Consider the following 27,189-nt stretch of genomic DNA (forward strand, 5'->3'; position numbering starts at 1 on the left):
CACTAATAACAAAAACATCCGCCTACTCAGTCTAGAAATGGCCATGAAATTATTCTACGCAAAAATCTTGCCAATCCTGGCCTATGGGATGGAGGTTATATGGGATCACCTGACAGAAAAAAATCTAGAAACACTAGAAAAGGCAAAATCGACGTATCTAAAAAGAGCACTAGGTTTCTCAAAGACAACAAGATCTCAACTAGTGTACCTGTTACCAAGAGAGACATTCCTAATTGAAGACATCAAACTTTGATATATGATGCCACATGCCAGGGCTTCCAGAAATCAACTGAAGATCATGGAGGATAAACGAGAAAAAGTATGGCCGGAGTTCTACGGCACCGGAGCAATGACGAACCGCTCATGGACAGCACCAAACTTCGAACTGCGACAAGTCGTAACTAGATTATCTATTCACGGCTTTCATTGTCTAATTTGAAAAAACAAAACTTATCATGACCCAACCACAAAATGTGTGTGTAAACTATGTAACGAAGGCTGTGAACAATATCACATACAACTGTGCAGTAAAAGAGTGAAATCTATAAATGAATATGCAAAACTGTAAATGTAAAATGTTAAGCAATGTAACTATATATGGCTATTTGGCTGCTATTTTATTAAATAAATAAAAAATAAAATATGCATTTCTGATTTTTTTTTTTTGTCAGAGGTACCAGTACAGTGTACCAGCACATACCGACAAATCAAGCACTGGCAACTTCATTAGCACAATACACAGATGTGCACTCCTGCCCGTACCCCACTGTGCATACCGCACAGCAGCGATACTGCATGTGCCTATGCATCATGCATTAAGACAGCTAGGAAGACAGGGGGGGGGGGGGGTGATGGGGACCACATCATGAGCTATGCTTACTTCAACAGGCAGTCATATGAGTACGGTTCATGTTATTGCATGCGAGGTAGCTTGCTTACTCACCATCAGTCATCATAACAAAACTACTGATATGTGAGTGCAGCCAATGTTGTCATCTTGCTTGATTATTATGCCAGAGGCCAAAAAAACGTCTCATGACATGCCTGTCATGTGACGTATCAAATTAAACTTTACAATTCACTATGTTAACAGGAACACACACATTATTTTCTGAGCATTAGGCCGTGGTCCAAAGCTTATTCCTCTGCCTGCCATTTTGTCTTCCAAATCTGGAGACATCACATACCCGGTATGCATACAATGGTCGGTTGATGACATCATCAGACCCCTGCCTAAGAGCACAGAGTCGTGCCAGTGTGTGTGTGTGTGTGTGTGTGTGTTTAATGCTAAGGCCACAACTGCCTAATTTCAATACCACTACTTTTCTGTTAAAGTTGTTTTTACAGAAAAGCAGGGTGACTGAACTTAGAAAACTTGTGGACCTTAGTACTAGATCTCCATGAAACATGCTGACATAACTCCACAACCTTATGTAATGGTCTGACGATGTCACCAGCCAATTGTTGCTTGGCTGCATGTAAACATTTTAGCTTGCCGAGTTTTCCTGTGATTGCAACTGCTTTTTGAGGTGTTATACCTATGATGGTCTCTCCAGTGTTGAAAGACAAAATGTTAGGCAGAGAAATAAGCCTGGGACCATGGCCTAATGTCAATAAAACAACTATTACAAGCCCAACATGAAACTAACTGCATAGGTCTATAAAGATGGCATACTTGATGTGTATGTATCCATGTCATGTCAGTGCAATAGATGATGTCATCCTACAAGATGATGCTTAACCATACAGCCTCACTCACCTATACCAATCTGCCACACTTCAAACACATCACAGGGTGCTCCCACTTTGGTAAGACATTTAACTCTCTTTTGGGAAGATAATGGTTCAAATCACAACTCAGCCATCAACATCTAAATCTTCAATGGGCTAGAGATAGAGAACCCATGGCTTCAGGCAAATGCTGAGACTTAGTTTGAAAGTTTTCCTAATTTGAGCTTGTCCTCCATTTCAAACAGCCTCTTCACTGACCCAACACTAAACCCTAACCTACCTTCCTTCCTTTAAACATTGCATAAACTCGAACATACATTCCTTATACAGACCTGCTTCTTCATATTTATGCTATGCCACTGAATGGCTATTATACTTTGGCCAAGATTCATCATATTTACACTTAACTTATATTTTTGCATGATTTATGGAAAAAGTGTTACAGACAGGAATACTCAACTGTACAGGTGAAAGTTCATTGAAAATAATCAGAGGATAGTATTTTGATGGTATACTACAAACTGCACATTATAACTTTTGCAAATATTAATGCACTCACTCATAACAGCTCAAGCAGCTCATAATAGTCAGATGAAATTCTGACCACTTGTTTTCACTTGTTCATGACAGTACTGCCGTACACACGAGAAAACATCAATTCTCCACAAAAGGTTTTTGACTACTGTATAACACAAGTATTATCCAGCAAAGCCAACCTGAAGACCTGATCTAGGTGACACCACCAATAATATACTTTCACCAGATACAGGGGAACAGAGTAACAGCAAACACTCCAGTATTCTTAAAGTGGAGTAACATCATGTGCTATATGTCTAGTTGTTACATAAGGTGAAATGCGTATTTCCAACAAGAACTGAAAATGGGACAGACATAAGAGGTTATCAAAAAGTTTCTGTTCGATCACCATACAGTACAGAATTGGTACCCAATCAGGCAAAATCCTGTGTGCATTGAAGCAATCAACTCACCGGTGTGGCAAATTGAAGATACCTGTTGTATAAAACATCGCAACCTGTTGAGTGAAGAAATCCACAGCTGCCTGCTGCACATCCTCAACCGACAGGAATCGCGGACCCTTTGAGGTCTTTTTAAGGAACCAAAGGCGTGGCAATCACATGGGGAGATAACAGAACTACAGGACGATTGCTTTAGTGTTCCCACTTGGATAAGCCCGCCATAGCCCATTAACACCAAATTTCGCCGCACTGTCCTAACAGATAACTTCATCTTATGTCCCACAGGCCGTATGCCACTGTGTTGTCTGTGGTGAGAGGTAATGCTGAAATTTGGTATTCTCAGTACTCTCTTGACACTGTGAATATTGAATTCCCTATCAATTTCCGAAGTGAACAGTCCCATTCCTCTAGCTCCAACTATCATTCCATGTTCAAAGTCTCTTAATACCTGCATAAAAAGTTCTTGGTTTACTTGCCACATCAAATTTGGATAAAATCCCAAGCTTTCGATGACTGCCTCCATCATCATCGTCAGGGGTAAAACTGACTGTCATGGACCGGTGAGGCTTCCGCTTTTATAAGCAGTGGACAGCTTCTCATTGACTGGATGAAGTCACGGTGAAAATGGCGTGTTTGGAGGTGGTGGCCTCTATGTCCATAGATTTTGTTTGCACGCTTAATCCAGCGTTGTTTGCAGCGCCATGCATCGCAACAGACGGAGAACTGCGAAGAATGTAAGAAGTCTCCCTCTGCGCTCTTTCTTTATCAACTGCGCACTTCCATGCATTGCTGAGTGCATATCCGGAGTCTCTGTTGAAATTATTTTCACATAGTCTAATTTCAACTGCTTCCCTGATGACAGAGTCCCAATAGTTTAAAGCATGAGCAAGTATTCTTGTTTTATCGAACAGAATCTTAAGTTTATTTCACCATCGAATAGAATCTTAAGTTTATTTAACAAACTGTACTCAGCCACCACTGATTTTTCTAGATACCTGTATTTCAGGTGATGCTGATGTTCACACAGCAATTGGCAACAGTTCTTATAGACTGGCCCACATAATTTTTGCCACATTTGCAAGGAATGCTGTAAATTCTCGGTACTCTCAGGCTGAGATTATCTTTCACGGGTCGCAACATTGCCTTAATCTTCCTGGGTGGTCAGAAGACTGGTCTGATTTCAAGCCGGCTCAGGACTCTGCTGATCTTGCTGGTCGTTGCACCGCAGAATGGTAGCCGTGCGATGTGTTGGTCCTCTTGATCTGTTCAAACAGTGTCCTTCCTAGGTTTCTTCGCCAGAGTAGATCTGATATCACGATCAGAATATCTATTTTTTCTGAATACCATCATCAGATGGTTAATCTCGGAGTCGAGATGATCCTTGTCCAAAATAGTCCTTGCACTGTGTACCAAGGTATTCAGCATAACTCTCTTCTGAGCTGGGTGGTGAAAACTACGTGCATTTAGATATAAATCTGTATGGATTTGTTTTCTGTACACAGAACGTCCGAGACGTCCATCTGATTTTCGCTCCACCAGCACATCTAAGAAGGGCAACTTCCCATCTTTCTCCACCTCCACTGTAAATCTTATGTTCTGGTGTCTACCATTCAAATGATCAACAAACTGCTGCAGGGCCCCATTGCCATGTGGCCAGATTAAAAATGTATCGTCATCATACCTGAAGAAGCAGGATGGACATAAGGGAGCACTGTTCAATGCTCATTCTTCGAAATCCTTCATGAAAAAGTTAGCTATGGCTGGTGACTCTGGCGAACCCATGGCTGTTCCATCAGTCATTTCATAATATTTTCAGCCATACAAAAAAATAGGTGGTTGTCAAAGTGTTTCGAAATAACTTCAGTATTTCGGGAGAGGAATGAACAGCCAACAGTTTCGATGTATCTTCCACCGGTACCTTTGTAAACAAAGAGACCACATCTAGGCTGATCATGATATCATTCGGACCTATCCTAATCTGCTTTATAACGTCAACAAACATTTTTGAGTTATTAATATGATGGCTACAGTGGCCGACTACAGGTGCTAATAATTTGGTTAAGTATTTTGCCAATCGATATGTAGGTGACCCAATAGCACTAACAATAGGTCTCAACGGGACCCCATCCTTATGGACCTTGGGTAGACCGTGTAACCTGGGTGGCCTTGGTGCTCTCAACATGAGGAGTTATTAAAGTAAAGCTTGAAACTAAGTGGCTGATTACCACTACATACACAAACTTCTGTATGGAGAGGCTGAAAAAAGGTTTCAGAAAGGACCACAGCAATAATGAATTCCAACAAAAAGATTTTGTTTATTGTGCAATCATCCTGAATAGTATGCAAAAAGTGAAACAAAGCTACTTTAAAAGCAAGAGAAGTGTGTCTTCCCTCCTGCCCCAATGAAACACATAGAAAACATCGAATTTTAATTCCTTTGAATTAGGTTGTTGTTTTTTCTTTATTTAACAACTTTTCTTTGTTTACAAGTACATGTATAAGAAAAATTGATCAACAATAGATACATTTTTAACAAAATAGAGCAAGAACTGTGATCTTTTTCTGTACAACACGTGCCACTAATTATTATAAAATTTCACTGTAAATAAATATACACTGGAGCTTTATCTATGCATCAGAATTTTCTGAACGTAAAGTGTGAATACAGTTCTCAAAACTGACAAACTTTGAACTATAGCCTGTCATATGACAGCCAATTGGTTTCTCCAAAAGGAGTAGTGCAGTAATGTGATAAATCCAGACCATTTTTTTGTAATTCGACTACAAAATAAATGCTTTGGGCTTAAATGCATAATCTCATTTTGCACAACCAGAAATGTCTACGCAGCAATATAGACTATATTCCTTGCAGCATAAAGGTGAGAAGTACTGTAATTTTATTTCTACTATCATATCAAAGTACATACTGAGAAGCTGTTTCTTCCATTAAGAACAGGAATACATTTTAGTTTATTTTTTGCATAAAAACACTGAAGAACCATCAGTAGCAAAAGGTTTTAATCATCACAAAGTATCGTTATTCAGCCATCAGTGCAGCTGTGATGGTGGTTGGCTGACATGAATCCACCACAGGTAACAGAGGGGAAAATGGAGCTTTCCTATACGTTCCTTGCACAGATTGGTGATTAAGAGACCCGTAAACTTCTTCCATGTGCTGTACAGTGTAGGCAATACAATTACTGTAATCACACACTTTAAATCTTTACTTATTCCAGCTCTGAAGGAATAAAATACTAAATTGGAATAATTGGAAGACTACAGTAAATAAGGTTGATAGGAACTGCTACCTTCTCCAAATAGGCGGCTGAACTTGAGTTTTAAGAAGTATGTTTTGCCTCGAACATAGGTCCCACTTCTCATTAAACAAAAAGAGAAAGAGAGATATATATAGAGAGAAAGGAAAAAATTAAATTATCTGAGTCTAAAGAGTATTTGTTGCTAATAATATGTACACCTTCATACATAAAAAAAAGAGATATATCTGCCCTTTGAAGTATCAGTTCTACCGCATGTTTCAGCTGGAAGGCAGAGTGGCAGCTTAGTGCCAAATACTGTTAAAATATATATGTAACTGGCTTATGGCCAAATCACACATTCACCACTTTGGTTGAAATGTCAAATCACGTCCTTGGGAGTAGTGCAGGCAAGGCACATTAAAAGAGGATATTGTGAGAGGAGGATGGTTAAGGAAAGTTTCCAGAGTAACATGATACAGCTGAGAGCTGGAAACATTCTTCTCGTTCACGTACTGGTATAACTGGTCGCCTGCAACCTCTTAACCAGTGGATTTTTGTATACCCAGTTCTCTCCCACCTCCTGGAACAGCTGCAAAATGAAAGAAAAACAATTTTTCAATGAAAATAGATTAATGTTTTGTCTAATGCATGTACGCATCGGTTTCAAGTACAAAGACATATTTAAATATGCAATGCATCACTCAGCATAAAATACATATTTTATACAGATGTTCTTCCACATCCTTCTCAAAGCTTGGAATAATACTAAACATCATGTGGTTAAAAACAGGGTGCACGCTATTACAAAGCACGTACAGGCATTATGAAATTTAGATATATATTATTACTGAGAAGACGGCGTATTTTTAAATTTTATCATCTTTCAAGGTGAAGGCACTAATGTTACACAAAATTTAACATAATTACTAACAATATAAAGAAAAGATAGATTGTTACTTACAGTAAAGACTACACATTAAGTTGCATATGGTTACAGTGAAAAAGACACTTACAAATTAGCTTTTGGCCAGAGCCTTCATCAGAAAAGGAAACACATACACATAATTCATTCATACAAGCAAGCACATCTCATGCACACACATTACTGTGTGAGCTGCCAGAGATAACGGGCATGGGTGCATGAAGGGTGCTTGCTTGTGTGAATGAATATGCATGTGTTTCATTTTCTAACAAAGGCTTTCTGTGGACGCTAATGTGTAAGTGTATTTTCATTGTGCCTCTCTGCAAACGTAATATGTGATCTTTACACCAAGCACCAATTATCTTTTCCTAATATTGTTGTTGACATTCCAAACTGACTTTCCACTGTTTAACATGACTACTGTATTACAACACTAGATATATCAAAAATAGTTTATCTAGCCATTTAATGTCACACTGAATCTGTAATATTATTTTTGTGTACTGCTGTCTAGGAAGCATATGCAAATACCTGTAAATGTATGTTTACGAAGAGTAATCAATACCTAGTGAATATGTGGTGCTCTGTGACAAGATTTCATTTCAGTCTTCTTCTTCTTCATGTGCTTGCGCCTTTTGCTCGCTGTTATGAAGGGTCGGCGTGGTTAATCGGATCTGGCAAGGTTAATTTAAGGGGTGGCTGGAAGCCCTTCCTGCCACCACCCCGTACCACCTGGGAAAACTGTCTGCGTCTAGTGTAATGCATGGAATTGTGCGAATGTGTTCAGATGTCTGTGAGCTGTGTAACTGAGGCGGGATGTGGGGACCAGCCCGGTATAACCAAGTGGGATGTGGAAAACCGCCTGAAAACCACGTCCAGGCTGGCCATCGTTAATCCGCTGGGCGGATTCGATCTGGGGCCGGTGCGCCTACCTGAGTCCAGGAAGCAGCACATTAGCACTCTCGGCTAACCTGGTGAGTCATTTGAACCATTGACATATATGTATAATAACAAGGGCCAAGTCCATAAATATTGTTGACTGGAGGTCAGAAATAGAACCCCATTCAGGACTCCGCTCTGCTGTATATAACACTAAACTCGAATCCATTGAACTGAGGTTCAGTATTGATCCAAATTAGCAAGAAACCTGGTTGGCAACACCGACAAAATCGACCATCGGCACATGCACCAATATAAACACACTAGAGAATACAAAAAACTAACAGAGTTATTACAGCCAACACAGAAAACGTGTAACTGTTTCTATGTAAATATATTTCTAATGAATACCACACTCATTGCATTGTGATTGTCGGCTTCATTTTGTGTTCATACTACAATTTCTTTGCAGACAGATTTTCAGCTAGAGCTATATGCAGTGTTCTGTATACATTTTAATACACTCCTACAGAATTTAGCTTCTGAAATTGCTTGCGCATATTTAAGTATCTATTCACTTTCACCACCCAGAGATTTGATGGGGGGAGGGGGGGGGGGCATTAAAGGTACAGTCAATAGTGCCTAAAATGGCAAAGAAATGTGCAGTGGGTTTTCCTGATGTCATTTTCTTCCATAGACATTTTGATGAATCTTTTTTCAGTGAGGCAATGGTGGCCAATATCTTATGGACAGCTCTGCAAGCTGTTGCTACATCTTTTTTAACCAAATAGTCAACCACCATCTGAAAGCTTTCCTGTAGCATAAAATATTAATGTCAAAAGTAAAATTAATCAAAGGAAAATCCATGATGTTAAAAGGAGCACACACGGGAGTCGATGGCTGGTTTCTTTTGGTTGGTTTCAGCAGGTACTCTCTCAAATATAGTTCCCCCCCTCCCCCCAAGTGAAACCTCAGCTTAAATGATTTATCATTTAATTCTGAAAATGGGTTCACCCTTTGTCATGCTCTGTACACACATTGGCATACTCTGATACCTACACTTATAAAGTAAATGAATGGGAACAATGTAACTCAAACTGCATAAGGTTCTTGCACACCATACAGGCCCACGAAGTTTGAAAATGGAAATTATGGTATGGTTTCAAAACATAGTGTTGTTACGAGTACCTTTATGATCAATAAAGTAGAGATGCTCTTCATTATATGCGAGAATGAACTACATAAACAATCTTATAAACACTTCTGATAAATATTTCATTATTGTTGGCTGCTGTCAACATCAATGTCTTAACTGTTCACAGCAAATATTTCGAATTTTCATTTCTTACTCTGATCCTAAGTGTCTATGAAATGCCTTTAAACTAATAACATGAATTATGAGAGGTTTCCAAGGATTGTTATGAGATAAATTATTACTTGCATTCATTAATACATACCTGATAATTTCCTTAACCTACCCTTACAGATCAAAAATAATATTTTGAGTTTCATCAGTGTGGAAGAGCATAATCACATACTTAAATGTCAACAATAACTTCATTACTTCAGTTTGTATCTGCACCAAACAGAATTATTTTTCATTATTTTTATTTTTGTAATGTCACTACACTGTAAACTGGCAACTACATCTGAATCTGATTTTGATCTGTGAATTTTCCCAGTCAAAGTTTATCCTATTTCATGGTGATCTAATCTGAGATTAACATTTATACAATGGAGATTTCTGAGTTCAGCCTGATTTGAGGTCATTTTCTGTGTGAATCTAAAGTCAAATGATTTATACAATCAGTCCTAAGAGTCATGTAGGAAGTGGGAAGCGGGACAGGCGAGCTCATCTGTCAACCTCGCTAGTGTAATATAACAAATGTGAAAAATTAGAATGAAAAATACATATACTAGGTAATAATGAAAAGCAAGGTTCCTTTTAGCACTGATTTTACAATTGCCATTCTTGAGCTGCATTAGGATGATGAAAAATTTCATCAGACATATTTATTCTTAATATTTTTTTCTGTGCACAGTCTTTTTTCTTGGTAAGATAAGAGTTATGTGAAACTAGTGGATGAGAACAAGGTCATTCTTTGTGCGTGTACTGATGAAGAAGATCATCTCCACACATCTAACCATTGAATTGAATAAGAAAGGAGAATAATAATGATAATAGATTCCCTCCAATAAACAATAGCTTTTACAGTGACATGTAGATTTAAAAATAAATATTAAATTCCAGGATATTGCTGAGTATAATTTATATTCTGGGCTCATTTCATATTCTAAAAGATACTCCTCCATGACAAATGTATGGAACCTGAGTCATACAATGGTTAATGCAATGAGCATGTCATGATGATAAAAATGCAATTCACTGATAACATGATGTATGGATAGACCACATTCCTAATCCTACTTCATATATGGATTTACCGTACATAACCTCCGAATGAATGAATGAATGAATGAAATTCCAGTGCTGTCTGTGTATCGGATTAGGGCAATGGTAATATTTATTATGAAGATAAACCATTATGCAAATGCCAACAAAAGTTCACTAACAATTTTCTCACTTAAACTGCTCTGGACGCACTACCATGTCATAATACCCGTAGAGTGTAGACTGTCGTACTGGAAATGGATACTTCTATGAAATACAGAAATTATGGTATCATAAAACCAGCAAAATCAGTATTCCCAATTTTGATTCTCCCTAAATTATCACTGGCCTGTCTTGTAACAGAGGGACACATGTATACGAGACTATTATTAGCTTCAAATCTTGCTGATAATTTGTGGATCACTGTGAACTGAAGACAAGCTTTTTTCAGGATGGGGTGGTGTGTAGCAGGGGAAATGTTTTACTGTTTACAGTCATGGAATTGAGAAGCAAGGTCCAAGTGTGTTGTTTATTCACAGTGGTATCAGAATGTCTGGTTGCTCAGTGATCACTCACAGCCTAATGTACCAGGATCACTGGAAGTCAAGATGCCGAGTATCTGCAGCCCCCCCCCCCTTTTTTTTTTGTTAGGCCGCTTTAAGATTTCAGTCCCCTGTTCAATTTTGCATGTGAGTTAAGCTGTAAGCACTACAGCTTCCTAAAACTTCATAGGTTTCTCACAAGACCAGTGACATTTTACACAGAATTATGTACCAGTACTTACTTCTGGAGGCAAAACTCTTAGCACTGTTGGCAGACACACAGGGAAGTATAATGAACTGTTCTTTTATGTGCGTCTATCAGCAGTACTACAAATTTCACCTCCTGAAGTACTGATTAGCAACTCTGTCATAATTTTTAGCTTTCTGAAGTGACTTTTCCTTTACATACAGTGATGATTTTAGGCCCAACAAAAATTTAAAATAATGACGATGAGGATCAGTTGACACCAGTAGAGATGCATTATCTTACATTTTTCGCGATTCTGCACCATAATTTTATAACCCCTGTGAAAAACCCTTAAGATCAATGCTAAAAACTCCCCGATTTTATGTTTCTTCCTAATAAGGTTACCTCGATTCTGCATTCTTACTCGACGTCTTGCCTGACTTTATCCCATTTCTTCCCGTTGACATTTGATGTGGCGGAACAAGTTACAAGTGGCACAAAAAAACAGACAGTTCACACCACAGGTGGTGGCGGAGTTAAGGGAATATTTAGGCCATTGCAGAGAGAGGAGACTTGAGAGAGGAAATGTTGACATAACACACGATTGATATTGCCAATACAATTTACGATGTTTAGCTTCACCACACAATTATGATAAAACTACTGCTACGTTGTGGCAGCAATGGAGAACAGGACAGTTGACACAAAGTGTTTTGCACCAAGTCAATATGTGACGAAGGGGCTCAGCTGCCAACTTTTCTTGTGCCTCCTATAACTCAGTCTCATCCTCTTGCATGTATTTCCAATGTACTGTATTTAGCAACAATGTCGATTGTCAACCTTTTGAATTCAAACATTGAATCTCAAAGCATATGTTCAGTCAGAATCAAGGAAAAATCAGCCATTACTGTCCACTGATCTCTTATTGGCTGGCAACTTGTTATGTCACATATCACCCAGAACAACTACCACGCCACAATACCAAACACAAAATGAGCTTGCCCGCTGGACGTATGAAGAGGGGGAGTAGCCCTTCAATGACAGGAGTGCTGGCAAGTGTGAAAGTCCTCAAAATTTACTTTTCATGCAAACCATGTTCTATGGCAGAGATGTCACATGGAAATAAAACAAGGGTTTTGCGATAGCACACTTTAAAGCCTTTCGTGTTCAAATATGACTTGATAACAATTGCAACACCTACATACACTACTCATGTAAATACTGTGCACCACAACCTGTAGATCATTAAGATTGGCAATTGTGATAGAAGGCGTGAAGCGTGTAGCACCTGAGTTCTCTTTTAAATGTACATTTTACACAGTGTACAGAAATTTATTGAGCTGACTTCTAATAAGCTTTTAATGTCGATTGGGGAAGGGAACTCATGTTTCAATTTTTGATTTTTTTTCTGGGTGAGGACAAAGGAAAAATCTCTCAAAAATATGTGTTTTGATTAATAATTTGTGGATCTGGCATGTAGGAAACTAGCTCGATTAACTTGCACACAGGTACCAGTTTCAATTTTTCAATGAATTTTTGCTTGCTGTTACACATCTGTGATTTTTTAAGATCTCATGAAATTCATTACCACAAATTACTGTGTAAACAGTGTATTGTACATTTAATTTCCTTCACTTTCAAAGATTTTATACATTGTATTGGAGAGTACTATGATTTTTTCATACATTCCAATACATATGTTTTTGCTTGTATTTTGGGGATTTTAACATTTTCCTCAATTTTGCATTTTTTGAAGTCTGGACCACACAAATACATAAAATAAAGGGTTTCGCCCTAGGTCCTGAGCTAGACTTCTGAAAAAAAAATTATTATTTTAGTATATTACATTATGATGTGACAGTACATCCAAAACTATTTAAATGAAGTTGACACAAGCTGCAAAAGCCTACATGCTTACACAATTTTCTTATTATCTCCTCTGTTTGTTAGTATACAGCTTGACAGCTATGGACTAAGCCACTTACGTCAGCGGCAACATAAAAGAGTAGCTTTGTGAATTTTTCATAGATTCTTAGTTAGCACTGTGTTCATACACACTGAAAAGAAACATAAAAATTGTTCAAATGGCTCAGAGCACTATGCGACTTATGAGGTCATCAGTCGCCTAGGACTTAGAACTAATCAAACCCAACTAACCTAAGGACACCACACACCCATGCCCGAGGCAGGATTCAAACCTGTGACCGTAGCGCCTAGAACCGCACGGCCACTCCGGCTGGCAAAGAAACATTAATTTGAAACGGTTTTTGACAAGTTAACTGCAATGCCATACACAGCCAATTCTATGACAAAGTAAGAGAACTGAGAGAGATGCTTCTAAAAGTCAACTCTTGACATACAAACCTGGTTTCCAGAGTTCTAAAACACACAATCATAATACTAGAAATACCATTTTAAATAATGAGACATGTATGTGTTGCAAAAAGGTGGAACATTTTAAAAACTGTTATTCTCACAAGCACCTCAACATCTGACTGCTATATTTACTACCTTAGTGGATGATGATCATAGTAGGGACATTTTGAATTATGGTTTCTCGTGCCTACTCTAATGGGGTAAAATACAGCATGAAGAAGTTATTTTTCACAATCTCCAGGCTAAGTACACCTCCTGTTAAGGTCAGTAACATGCTGCACTGCAAAAAACCCAATCAGGGTCTTAAATCATATCTGCTACTTTATAGTGCGAAAACGGCTCTTAGAACTCCATGCACATTTCAAAATATTTTAACAGTGATGGTTATTACAGAAATCAGCATTGACTGCAAAGTATACCAACAGCAGTGAATCTCAATATATACAATGCAGCAGCAAAAAAAAAAAAAAAAAAAAAAAAAAAAAAAAAAAAAAAAAAAAAAAAAAAAAAAAAAAAAAAAAAAAAAAAGAAGTAAGTTCCAATGGCAGTGTCTACCTCCCGCTAGCCGTCATACCACCCATTCCAGATATGACTAACTCTAGGAAAATCAATGTCTGTAATTTTATGCAACATGGTCTGTAAGATGAGATCTTGCAACTAAATTATATGGATGGGTGTGAGCTGATGTCAAGTTGTTACAGTCCACTTAATGTGAATGTCAATCAGTATAACACTTCTTACTGCTGTAGCCAAATAAAGGGATTATTATATAGAAAGTAAGATATGTGACACATAATGACAAGTAGCACATACAAGAATCAAGAGTATGTATCACATATTACCAGCACAACACACCACCCTTTGGCATATGAAACATAATGTGGGCTGCTACCTGGATTCAAAAAATTAGTTATCACTTAGGATAAATATGACTGAACACTTTTGTTACATGATGATCAATATTTATTGCAAGGTGGTTTTTTTTTTTTTTTTTTTTTTTTTTTTTTTTTTTTTTTTTTTTTTTTTTTAAACAGCATCATTTTTCTTTCCTTTTTTTCCATTTATATTATAGTAATAACTTCAGCTTGCAACCAGCAGACAACAGATATGACAGTAAATGAATTTATCTGGTTTTATTTCTGGAACACATAATTTAGTGGACAACAGTAGGTGGACAACAACAAGTAATACCAGTTGTACATTAATAACTGAAGAGTTTACTAGCATTATTGCTATCTTATGGAGGTAAAGTGCTCATACAATTTTGAGGGTATACTAAGTATTTATAATGTGCTAAACAGAATCTTAAGGAAGAATATCATCATATATCAGTCAGCTTGTCACTGTTTAATGAAGATATAATCTATAACAGTAAGTGTTAATAGCAAAGCAGATTAACATATCAGCCTCAATGCAGTAAATAAGTGACTGATATCCCTACAGGCCACCTAGGTAGGTAATTATTATGAGTAGGTAATTATTATGAAGGCATGCAAATAGAAGCTGCTGCTGCTGCTGCATAATGAGCAATTGTCGAAACAATATTCCAGCTCCATTCAATCTTAAAAATTAAAAATGTAAGCCAACTGGAGCTCTAATTTTCATTTGGAAGGTAATCTAAATGCACCTGATTCAAGAAATGCAACAAACCTCCAATCATAAATTCACCACAAACTTTTTCAACTGAGGAATACAATTGTGGAGAACAGCATTTCCAGAAAATACAGCACATATTGGCTTATTCGCTCATTATATACTGCAAACATCATAACACCTATGATTTCTGAATGATAAGTCAGTTTTCTAACAAATAAAAACAATGAACACCATAATGAATGACTCAGACAAGCATAGTTTCTGAATGAAATGAAACCTGCGACGAACTTGTAGAACTGGTTTTCTAAAACCTGTGACGAACTTGTAGGAACTGGTTTTCTAATCACTAGCATAGCTTAAAAATATCCTACAAGCAGATTGCTGAGAGTATGCACTATGGAAGGGGGAAAAAACAAACTTAATTCACTGACATGCGAACGGTATTTATTGAATAAGGTATGCCTACCACAAGGGATATATAGTGAATTAATTCACAGGCAAGCTGCTCAAAGTCTTGGGGAGAGTTACACAAAACTTAGGGGAAGACCCGTGTACAATGGTCAAACTACCATGTACTGGCAAAAAAAAAAAAAAAAAAAAAAAAAAAAAAAACACACATCATTAATGTGCAAAAACAAAGGCACCATTACAGATTAACTCTCACTAGGCAGGAAAACAAAACTGGTACATCAAATGAGACCCCCTGTGAATACACAATGAGAACACTACATACAATATTTCACTCCCAGCATTTTAGGAGGATCATATCTACACGAATTTGTATTTATGCAAAGAAAAAGAGTATGATGTTCAACCATAACTATATCAGATAGTGAATGAATGTAACTAAGTTCACGTGAAAGGGTTAAACAATGATGTTATTTCACATGTTTATAGGTCATATGCACATGGGTAGGTGACTTGTCAAAAGTATGCGAGAACTTGTGAACATGCTCGCCTGGGCATGCAGACGACTCAACCATTTGGTAGGTCTTTGGGAGGGGGGGTTCTGCTGTCCTTGTTAACGTTAACATGGCGGTACCCGAGAAGGGATTCCCAGAATAACTGTCAAAGAGGAAGTGCCATTGGTGGCTGATTAACAATTTGAGAAGGTAAGGCTCACTGGTTCCCACTGATTATACAGGTAGACCGCAATGCTCACGCTGCGTAGTCACATGAGGTTGACTTACTGCTACTTAGTCTTCTGGCTGCTTGTACACCTATCTCGTAGCACTGTGCAGCAAGCCATTAAGTTCTCTGTTGGTTGATTAAACCCTATACATTACTCAGAGTCAAGGAAAGTGTGCCAATTGTGAGGTAAGGCTTCTGGCGCACATTTTGCCCGCAAAAACCCACCAACCACATACACGTGACTGGGTTCAAAATGGTTCAAATGGCTCTGAGCACTATGCGACAACTTCTGAGGTCATCAGTCGCCTAAACTTAGAACTACTTAAACCTAACTAACCTAAGGACATCACACACATCCATGCCCGAGGCAGGATTCGAACCTGCGACCGTAGCGGTCACACGGTTCCAAACTGAAGCGCCTAGAACCGCTCGGAGATGTGACTGGGGACAGAGTCTATTCCGATAAGTTGCTCGCTATGCATATAATGTTTGGTGCATACCCATGTATCTTATGGTGAAGTGTTTGCATTGTCTGCAATGGAAAACGAGAAGCACACGCAAACAATGGGGAGCGCAGTTCCTAGAACTCATTTTACATTTGAAATAACAAAGAGTTCAAAGCTAGGCTGTGTTCACACAATGTGTTGTATTCTCATACTGACACACCATCGCCATAAATTCTTTATCACTTTTATTCACTACGAGAAGTTGCAGAACTTGACAGATGGCACAGCACTGGTTCTAGTTTACCAGCAATGACACACTCCCTCATAATTTTTGAAGCACATATTAACTGTTGTCCCTACATACATTTTCTTCATAGTTTTTTTTTTTCCTCTGGTAGGGCATGTTATAACATCCTCATCAGAAGAGAAACTGCACATGATCTCTCATTAATATAAACTTTGGAACATTTAACTGTTTCTCATCAAAACCAACATTGCCTACTTACTTTGAAAAGGATACTATGTTGTTTTGAAATGCAAAAAAACAAACAAATTGAAATCCACATAATACAATGAGTTTCAATTTCTTAACAATAATATTCTGTTGTTTTTTGCCTACAGCATCTGGGTTGGTGTCCATTTGGGTAATGTTATTGTGGTGTTATGGCAAGTTGCACTATTGTTCATAGTTCTTAGTTGCTTTTCTGCTCTCAATTTACTCAATGAAATTTATGCTTTCAAAAAACATAGTAAATTTAAAGTTATGAAAGTAGGTAGACTACCTTTTTTGCATATTCAATACAGGAACTTAAAAGGGAATATATCAATTTTATGGATGCTAAGAATTTTGCATGCACACAGCATATTTCTATTGAGTAGCTGAAAACACCAGTACCTTCACTAATATGGTTCACACTGAGTTTTCATTGTCAATTTCCCTACAGTAACTCACCTTAGTCTCCCATGTAAGGTCTTTCTCTTTGCGTTCCTTAGCCTCATCTCGCTGTTTCTGTTCCAATTCATACTTTGCATTAGTAGCACGTTCAATGTCTTTTAACCTGAAAAATATTTCACAAGCTGTAGCCTATTATCTAGGCACACACACTATTTTCATTCCTCTTAAAATAATTTAATCAAAGAATTTAAAAAGTTAGATGTTACAATGTTTGTTATATATGAAGTATTCACAGAGATGATGTTACAACACTTTGAGGTTAACATATAGTTCAAACAACTTATTTATTGTGCAGCTAGAAGCTTCAATTGCTATGGAACCAGATTTACACCACTGGTATGCTGAAATTGAAACATGTTTTTGCAGGTAACTACTTGAATAGTGACACTGTGAACATGATACAACACACAAAAATTGTAATCAAGCAGATCTGTTTGTTGATTCTTTACAAATTTTCTGATTGTAATTCTGAAACTTTTATAGGAGAATATCACTGGCTTTATCCTTTCATCTAAATCCTTGACTGAGGTGTGTTTACGAGAGTTTGTTCCACACAGTATGAAACTCCATTGTTTGAACTGGTAACATCTCATCACACAAAAGAATACTGATGCACCTGGAGGAAGAGGTGATCATTACAAATGAGGTCTATCTCAGGTCTAACATTAGTTATCAATGTACCATTACATTTATCAGTATTCAATATACACTTTCATGGTAAGAACTCTTCGGCTAGTGCAAAATCTCCACATAAGGCACTACATCCAACACCCTCTGCTTTGCCCTGCGATCAAGCCAATGGATATTTGATAAAATATCATTTTCCACTAATGAATGACAGTCACCTTTTTATCCCTCAGATAACATGACTGGTTATGTATTTTTAACATAATGAATCTGCACCCCATTTCTGGAGCCATGAGGGCCATAGTCTTTTGAATGTAGATTAGGCATAAGTAAGGGGAATGCCTATGTACAAGTAATAAGATGTAAATTACCTACCAGTTCAGCAAGAAGTGGTGAAGAAAAATTCAGAGTTATGCAATTCCATTATGGAGAAGTAACAAAGATCTTTGGGAAGACAAGCACCACAGTGAGACAGCAAAACACCATGGTGGAACAAGCAGATAAAAAATGAATACAGCTGAGAAACCAAAGAAAGAAATTATTAGACAAACAGAGGAATGAGAGTGAAGACTGCTCAAAAACACCAACTCAAGAATACAAACCATGAAAATTAATTGTAAAAAGTAATAGCTGAGGAGCAATCATATGTTGAGAGGAATTGGACAAACTCACAAAAAACTGCAATGGCAATAAAAAATTTCCGAACAAACTAAGAAATACCAAGGCATCATAAAAGCAACTGAAGGTAAAGATGTCAGTCTAGTAGGAAACAAAACAGATCCTCACTCAGTAATGGTCAATTACTTCAACCAATTCTTGAATGGTGACGTGCAAAAACCTGAATGACAATGAAATGCAGACTGGGTATTACAGAAGAAAAGAAGCAACAAAGATTTATTTATTTATTTGTTTTGCTTTTAGGGCGCAAAACTTCTATGGTCATTAATGCCCGGTCCGTGACTTAGGAAACAGTAAAAAACCAAAACTGAAAACCAACAGCAATGGGAACGAAAGTCATAAAATTGGAGAAACTAAAAGCAGAAGGAAGGCTTAAAAATCCACTACAGAAAGGGGGTTGGTCGTCCCCAAAAAAAGCTTCAAATGACTGACGTCATTTCACTGGCACTAATAAACTTGAGAAAGCGGTCGGCTGAGCGAGTGTCATCTGCTAAAATCGACGATATATCAGGCGAGAGCTGTAGACGGGAGCGTAACGGATTAAAATAGGGGCACTCAATTAAAAGGTGTCTTACCGTCCACAGCTGAGAGCAGTGGGGACAGAGTGGGGGAGGATCGCCGCTTAAAAGATGTCGATGGCTAAAAAGACAGTGCCCTATCCGGAGTCTAGTTAAAATTCCTCCTCCCGACGACACGTTCGGGAGGAAGAGGTCCAAGCACAAGGAAGAGCTTTCATGTCTCACAATTTATTATGGGTAAGTGTCGACCAATGCGTGTGCCATAAATGAACAACACCTCAACATAGAACGCTCTGTAGATCGGCAAAGGGAATCAATTGAATAGCTGGCCGAGGAAGAGAGACTGCAGCCTTGGCTGCAATATCGGCCGCCTCATTTCCACAGATACCAACGTGTCCCGGGAGCCAGAGGAACGCCACCGAGACGGCCCCCAGGTGGAGCAAGCGCAGACCGTCCTGAATCCGGTGGACCAGAGGGTGCACAGGATAAAGAGCTTGGAGACTGAGGAGAGAGCTGAGAGAATCTGAGCAGATAATGTACTGTATCCGCTGATGGCGGCGGATGTAGTGGACAGCCTGGAGAACAGCGTAAAGCTCCGCAGTATAAACCGAACACTGGTCGGGAAGCCGAAAGTGATTTGGGGTGTCGCCAACAATATAGGCACTCCCTACACCTAACGATGTTTTCTAGCCATCGGTGTAAATAAATGTGGCGTCCGTCATTTGTGCACATAGAGCAGCAAATGCCCGACGATAAACAAGTGAAGGGGTACCATCCTTGGGAAATCGACAAAGGTCACGGAGCAGGCAGATCCGGGGACGGAGCCAAGGCGGTGCTGTACCCCAAGTTGTCAAGAAGGTTTTAGGAAAGCGGAAGGAAAGAGAATGGAGCAGTTGACGGAAGCGGACTCCCGGTGGTAGTAGGGAGGAGGGGCGGCCTGCATACCCTACATCAAAGGAGGCGTCGAAAAAAATGTCATGGGCTGGATTAGCCGGCATGGAAGACAGATGGCTAGCATAACGACTCAGAAGGACTGCTCGCCAATTGGACAGCGGAGGTTCAGCAGTCTCAGCATAAAGGCTTTCCACAGGGCTGGTGTAAAAGCTCCAGACACTCAACGTAATCCACGGTGGTGGATAGAGTCGAGACGCCGAAGAATAGACGGCCAAGCAGAGGAGTAGACTATGCTTCCATAGTCCAATTTCAAGCGCACTAAGGCGCGATAGAGGCGGAGAAGGACCACTCTGTCCGCTCCCCAGGAGGTACCATTCAGGACACGGAGGGTGTTGAGGGATCGCAGACAGCGAGCCGAAAGATAGGAAACGTGGGAGGATCAGCACAGTTTTCTGTCAAACATAAGACCCAAGAATTTAGCGACGTTTGAAAATGGAAGGTTGACAGGACCTAGATGTAAGGAAAGCGGAAGAAACTCCTTACGTCGCCAAAAATTAACATAAACGGTCTTACTGGGAGAAAAACGGAAGCCGGTTTCGATGCTCCACGAGTGGAGGCGATCGAGACATCCTTGAAGACGTCGTTCAAGAAGGCTGGTCCGTTGAGAGCTGTAGTAGATCGCAAAATCGTCCACAAAGAGGGAGCCCGAGACATCAGGAAGGAGACAATCCATATTTGGGTTGATGGCAATGGCAAACAGTACAACACTCAGCACGGAGCCCTGGGGTACCCCGTTTTCTTGGGAGAAAGTACGGGAGAGAGTAGTGTTCACCCGCACCCTAAATGTGCGCTCTGCCATAAATTCGCGAAGAAAAAGGGGCAGCCGACCTCGAAAGCCCCAAGAGAACAGTGTGCGAAGGATGCCTGTCCTCCAACAGGTATCATATGCTCTCTCCAGATCAAAAAATATTGCTACTATTTGGCGTTTCTGGAGAAAATTGTTCATGATATAAGTGGAGAGAGCAACAAGATGGTCAACTGCAGAACGATGCTTTCGGCATCCGCATTGTGCAGGTGTTAAAAGACTGCGGGATTCCAGCCACCACGCTAAACGGTAATTCACCGTACACTCCAAAACCTTACAGACACTACTCGTGAGATAAATGGGGCGATAGCTAGAGGGGAGATGTTTGTCCTCTCCAGGTTTCGGAACAGGAACGACGATAGCTTCCCGCCATCGTCTGGGAAAAGTACTGTCGGTCCAAATTCGATTATAAAGGCGAAGGAGATAACGCAGACTATGGGTTGATAAATGCAGCAACATTTGGACGTGGATACCATCCGGTCCTGGGGCGGAGGAGCGAGAAGAAGAGAGTGCATGTTGGAGTTCCCGCAAGGGGAAAACAGTATTGTAGCTTTTGCGATTTTGGGAGGAGAAAGCAAGAGGTCGCACTTCCGCTGCACGTTTCTTTGGGAGAAACGCTGGCGGGTAATTTGAAGAGCTCAAAATCTCAGCAAAGTGCTGACCCAACGAGTTAGAAATTGCGACGGGGTCCACTAATGTGTCATGCACGACAGTGAGCCCAGAGACCGAGGAGAAACTAGGCGCGCCTGAGAACCGTCGAAGCCGACTCCAAACTTCCGAGGAGGGAGTGAAGGTGTTAAATGAGCTAATAAAGAATTTCCAGCTTGCCTTCTTGCTATCGCGGATGACACGACGGCAACGCGCTCGGAACTGCTTATAGTGGATACAGTTGGGCAAAGTAGGATGGTGGCGGAAAACGCAGAGAGCACGTCGCCGCTCACGTATTGCATCACGGCATGCCTCGTGCCACTAAGGAACTAGGGGGCGCCGGGACAATTCGGAGGTGCGTGGTATTGAATGTTCCGCAGCTGTAAGAATAACGTCGGTAATACGTGTGACCTCATCATCGACGCTGGGAAAGTGATGGTCATCGAATGTCGCTAGAGACGAAAAAAGTGTCCAATCAGCTTGGGCAAACTTCCAGCGTCGCGGGCGCATGTAGGGCAGTTGAGGCTGCAGTCTAAGGACACATGGAAAGTGGTCACTCGAGTGTGTATCATCAAGGGCGAACCATTCGAAGCGCCGAGCTAGTGGAACAGTACCGACCGCAAGGTCCAAATGAGATAAATTTGTCGTGGAGGCAGACAAAAATGTAGGGACCCCAGTGTTGAGGCAAACTAGATCTGCTTGGTGGAAGACGTCTAGCAATAGTGAGCCACGTGGACAAGGATGTGGAGATCCCCAAAGCGGGTGATGGGCACTGAAGTCCCCAACCAGCAAATATGGGGGTGGAAGCTGACCAAGAAGATGAAGGAGATCAGCTCGTACCATTGGTGTGGACGATGGAATGTATACAGTACAAAGAGAGAACGTGTATCCGGAAAGGGAAAGACGGACGGCGACAGCTAGGAAGGAAGTGTTTAAATGGATTGGGTGATAATGGAGAGTTTCATGGAGAAGAATCATGAGTCTTCCATGTGCTGGAGTGCCTTCAACAGAGGGGAGATCATATCGGACGGACTGAAAATGAGGGAGAAGAAAGCGGTCATGGGGACGCAGCTTTGTTTCCTGAAGACAGAAGATGACCGGCGAGTAGGATCGTAAGAGGATCGACAATTCATCCCGATTGGCTCGAATACCGCGGATATTCCAGTGGATAATGGACATAGGGTGAACAGAAAATGGAGGAATGTGACCAAGGTCGCTGTCAACTCAACGACTGCTCTGAGCTTGCGACCGACAGCATGGAATAGCATTCAGCCGAAGGCAGAAGATCCTGATCCATAGGTTGGTCAGGAGCAGCTCCTGCTACCAGCGATCAGCCAGTTGATCGGCCGCCAGCAGTGCGCCTCGGCAACACAGAAGACGGCCGAGGGCGATTTCCGCCAGGTGGTGCTGTAGATGGGACACGCCTTGGCGGAGAAGGAGAGGAACTGGGTTTCTTTGTAGCCTTCTTGGAAGTAATGATGTTTAGAGGAAGAAGGAACCGATGGTTGGGAAGTTGCCGTACGTAAAAACTCTTCACCAGTATGCTCTTTTTTTCGAAGTCTTGGTGTCTGACTTTTGGGCTCGAGATTCAGCAGAACTCGACGAAGGGTGAGGCAGAGAGTGGGCAGGCGAACGTGGTGAGGTTGAACGGGCGATCTTTGCGCTGGCCGATCTGACGACCGTGGCACTAAAGGTGAGGTCGCAAGTCTGCGTGGCCGCCTCCTTTGTTGGCCAAGGAGAAGCAAGGACAGTGCTGTATTTTCCTTTCTGAGGCAAAGTGGGCTGTCGACTGGCGAATAATTTTCGAGCAGCAAAGGTCAACACCTTTTCCTTTATTCTAATTTCCTGGATGAGCTTTTCGTTCTTAAAAACGGGACAATCTCGAGAGGAAGCAGTGTGGTCACCCATACAGTTGATGCAGAGAGGGGATGGAGGTGGACAAGCACCCTCATGGACATCCTTGCCACACGTAACACATTTGGCCGGATTGGAACAGGACTGGCTGGTGTGATTGAACCGCTGCCACCGATAGCAACGCGTAGGGTTTGGGACGTAAGGGCGAACGGAAATTATCTCATAGTCTGCTTTGATTTTCGATGGGAGTTGAACTTTGTCAAATGTCAAGAAGACAGTGCGGGTTGGAATGATGTTCGTGTCAACCCTTTTCATAACCCTATGAACAGCCGTTATGCCCTGGTCAGACAGGTAGTGCTGAATTTCTTCGTCAGACAATCCATCGAGGGAGTGTGTATTAACGACTCCACGTGAGGAATTTAAAGTACGGTGCGGTTCCACCCGGACAGGGAAGGTGTGTAATAGTGAGGTACGCAGCAATTTTTGTGCCTGGAGGGCACTGACTGTTTCTAACAACAGGGTGCCATTCCGTAATCTGGAACAAGACTTTACAGGACCTGCAATTGCGTCGACACCTTTCTGAATAATGAAAGGGTTGACCGTGGAGAAGTCGTGACCTTCGTCAGACCGAGAAACAACAAGGAACTGTGGCAACGATGGAAGAACTGACTGTGGCTGAGACTCAGTGAACTTACGCCCCGTTTGTGAGCAGACATAGTGGAAGGTGAGGAAACCATTGCGGAAGAATCCCCCATGATTACCGGCGTCTCCGATGGCACGCTCCTCCCTTGTGGAGGCCCTCTCTGAGGGCACTCCCACCTTAGGTGATTGTTCACACCTCAGGTCACACCTCCTGACAAACGGACGGAGGGACCAATCGGCACTTTCGGAAGGTATCAGCTCGGGTAATCACCCCTCCCTGGGCCTGGCCATTACCAGGGGGTACGTACGTGTCCTACCTGTCTACCCGGGGCAGGGAATTACGCGTTACCCCGTCACCGGCTACGCATGGAAGTGCGTGGGTCGGCCTTCAGACACGCACAGGGAGGAAGAAAGAGAAAGGGAAAGGAAAGGAAAGAAGAGAGGTCTCAAACGCCGCAGCGGAGAAAAGGGTAAAGAGAAGAGGTAAGGAAAAGAGAAGGACAAAGGAAGGATGAAGACATACAAGCAAGGAAGGCGAAGAATGCGGTACATTTACAAGCATCCGTCTCCGGACGTAGGCACAAACCATACTCCCAGAGGGGGAGAAAGGGAAGGAAAGAGCCAGAGGTGGGGGGGGGGGGGGGGGGGCAAGATGGGGGATGGGGAAGGATGCGGAAAGGGAAGGTATGCAGCCCGGAAAGGAAGGAAGGCCATATTAGCTCGGGGTCCCGTGCTCGCTATGCACGTATCCACAAAAGAGTTGTGGATCCCCTGGGGGGAAGCAACAAAGAATAACCATCCCTGAGTTGGTTGGCAGGAAGCTCTGCATGACAAGAGCTCAGAAAAATCTAGTGACGTGGATGTACTAAATGAAGATATGATCAAAGCTGCAGGAACATATGGAATCCATTGGTTGTACTGTGTTTTAAACGTGATATGGAGTGAGAATGAGATACCTGACAATTGAAGCAAATGTGTAATTATTCAAAAAATGTTAACAGGAAACTACTTCAAAATTACAGAGATTTTGTACAGATTAAAAATTTTCAAAAAGATTACAGAAAGGAGACTTCAAAGGATAGTTGAACCTCTCCTGGAAAAAAAGGAGTACAACTGACCTGATCTTTGCAACAGGAACACTACTCACATAACACCCGGGAAAAGTTGAGAACATCACACTAATTTTTCTAGACATAGAAAAGTCCTATGGCAATGTACCAAGATCCAAAATATGGGAAAGACAGGAGAGAAGAAATTTACAGCTGCGTTTGGGTAGGAAATGTACAGAGTGAGTTGTCTGGAACTGAACGTGGAGTAGAGCAGTGGAGTGCCTTGTCTCCACTGCTCTTCATCAATGAGATCGATGATATTCATGAAAAGGGTAAAAGCGTTGCATGTACCAGAACTGTAAGCAATGGTGTTTACTGATAAAGTTATGATCTGGATGGAGATAAATTAAATCCAAAAAACTAAATACACTGAACAATGAGGAGTTTGGCCTCAGTCACTAAATCAAAGATTGTAGCCATAAAAGTAAGCAGAGAAAGAAGACAGCTCAAGTTACAGCTGAATAGAAGACCCATAAAGAATATGCAACATTTTCCATACTGGGGTGGTGTGATAGAATGTACAAACTTCAAGTGACTGCAGTCATGTATGTGTGAGTTGTGTTTGTGTAAGAGAGAAAGTAAGTAAGTAAGTAAGTAAGTAAGTGTGTGTGTGTGTGTGTGTGTGTGTGTGTGTGTGTGTGTGTGTGTGTGTGTATTTTTTACAAAGGCCTTGCTGGCCAAAAGTGCCTATCTATGACTCAATATCTCCACTACACGGTGATTGGCATATTTCCTTTTCATAATATTGTTACATTCCATCTTGGATTTTCCATTGTTTGATTATACATATACTGTGAGACATATTAAGAGTTACGGACTACATGAACAAAATCCCTTACAATAACAACACAACTACATAAAATCGATACAAGAACACAGTGTATTTAAATAGCAAAGTTGCTATTGTAGTTATAGTACTGAGAAGCAGCTCAGGTGAACACTGCACTATCACCAGAGAATTCTTCAATACGACATACAGGCTGCTCTTCTAATTTACAAAAGTGTTAATTCTAAATTGCTCCAGTGTAAAGACAGTGTCTTTAGGTGCGGAATTAAATAGATCTAACCACCATCCATAAGTTGTTTCCTGTCTAATGATTGATATCTTGGCCTGTCTATACCGTCTTTATTGTGAGTTGTTGGTGAATTTCATTTCTCTTGCTGGAGGTCTGATGATCTATCTCTATGCAAATGAGGCAATCGAATATGTATTGGCTGAAAACTGTCAGCGCTCAATCTGGAAAAAATTGGTTTACAACTGTCAGATTATTATTATTATTATTTCTTGATGAAATAACACTCACTGCTTTCTTTCACAGTAAAAGCACATTCTTGCAGCCTGCAGGATGACCCCACAGCAGCAGTCCATAACTGACATTTGATGGGAGTTTACCACCCTGACATTTTCTATAGACAAGTATGTAAACGGGGTTAAAATAAAAATTAAAAAAAAAAGATAATACGTGGATACTTTAAAATTATATTAGTAACTGTGTAACGTCAGATCCGCTGCCACTTGCAATGTATCTATTCTCTTATTTTATGTATTTTAGGATTGCCAATTTTTATGTGATGTATGTGACCAGCTTTGTCTTAAATCATAAGTAACAAATTTTATCAGTAATCCTGGTGTATTTTCCTGTAAAGAAAAGTTTATGGACTATAAGGAGGGAAGAAAAGCATACTCCAATGTATTTTATTTTAGTATATTTTATAAATTAAATGTAGCCTTGACATTTCATTGTATCCGAAGAATGTGATTTATTGTATCAATCTACTTCAACAGTGATTCATAGAACTGTACAGTTATTTTGGACACTTATCGAAAACATTTTAAGCAATTTCGATGGAATAGTATACATATTTACTCAGTATTGTTTGCTATAATAGAGCCTGGTTGAAAGATGCATCCTGTATTTGTGCAGAGGCGTTGTGATGTTTTTTCCCAATCTGTGGTGCTGCA

General features: G+C 40.5%; 1 protein-coding gene across 5 annotated transcripts in view; it reads right to left on the bottom strand.

The window, feature by feature from the left end:
- Positions 1-5,003: 5,003 nt before the first annotated feature.
- Positions 5,004-27,189, bottom strand: part of LOC126485117 (oxysterol-binding protein-related protein 9) — a 520,094-nt gene continuing 497,908 nt past the window's right edge. For all 5 annotated transcript variants that reach the window (XM_050108748.1, XM_050108747.1, XM_050108749.1 and 2 more), the window contains 2 exons: positions 17,389-17,494; positions 5,004-6,554 (listed from right to left, as the gene is read on the bottom strand). In XM_050108748.1, coding sequence (XP_049964705.1) covers positions 6,471-6,554; positions 17,389-17,494 — 190 coding nt within the window. In that variant the 3' untranslated portion in view covers positions 5,004-6,470. The remainder of the gene's footprint in view (positions 6,555-17,388; positions 17,495-27,189) is intronic.

Source organism: Schistocerca serialis, chromosome 6 (genome assembly GCF_023864345.2).
Source record: "Schistocerca serialis cubense isolate TAMUIC-IGC-003099 chromosome 6, iqSchSeri2.2, whole genome shotgun sequence".
In the NCBI taxonomy this organism is placed as follows: Eukaryota; Metazoa; Arthropoda; class Insecta; order Orthoptera; family Acrididae; genus Schistocerca; species Schistocerca serialis.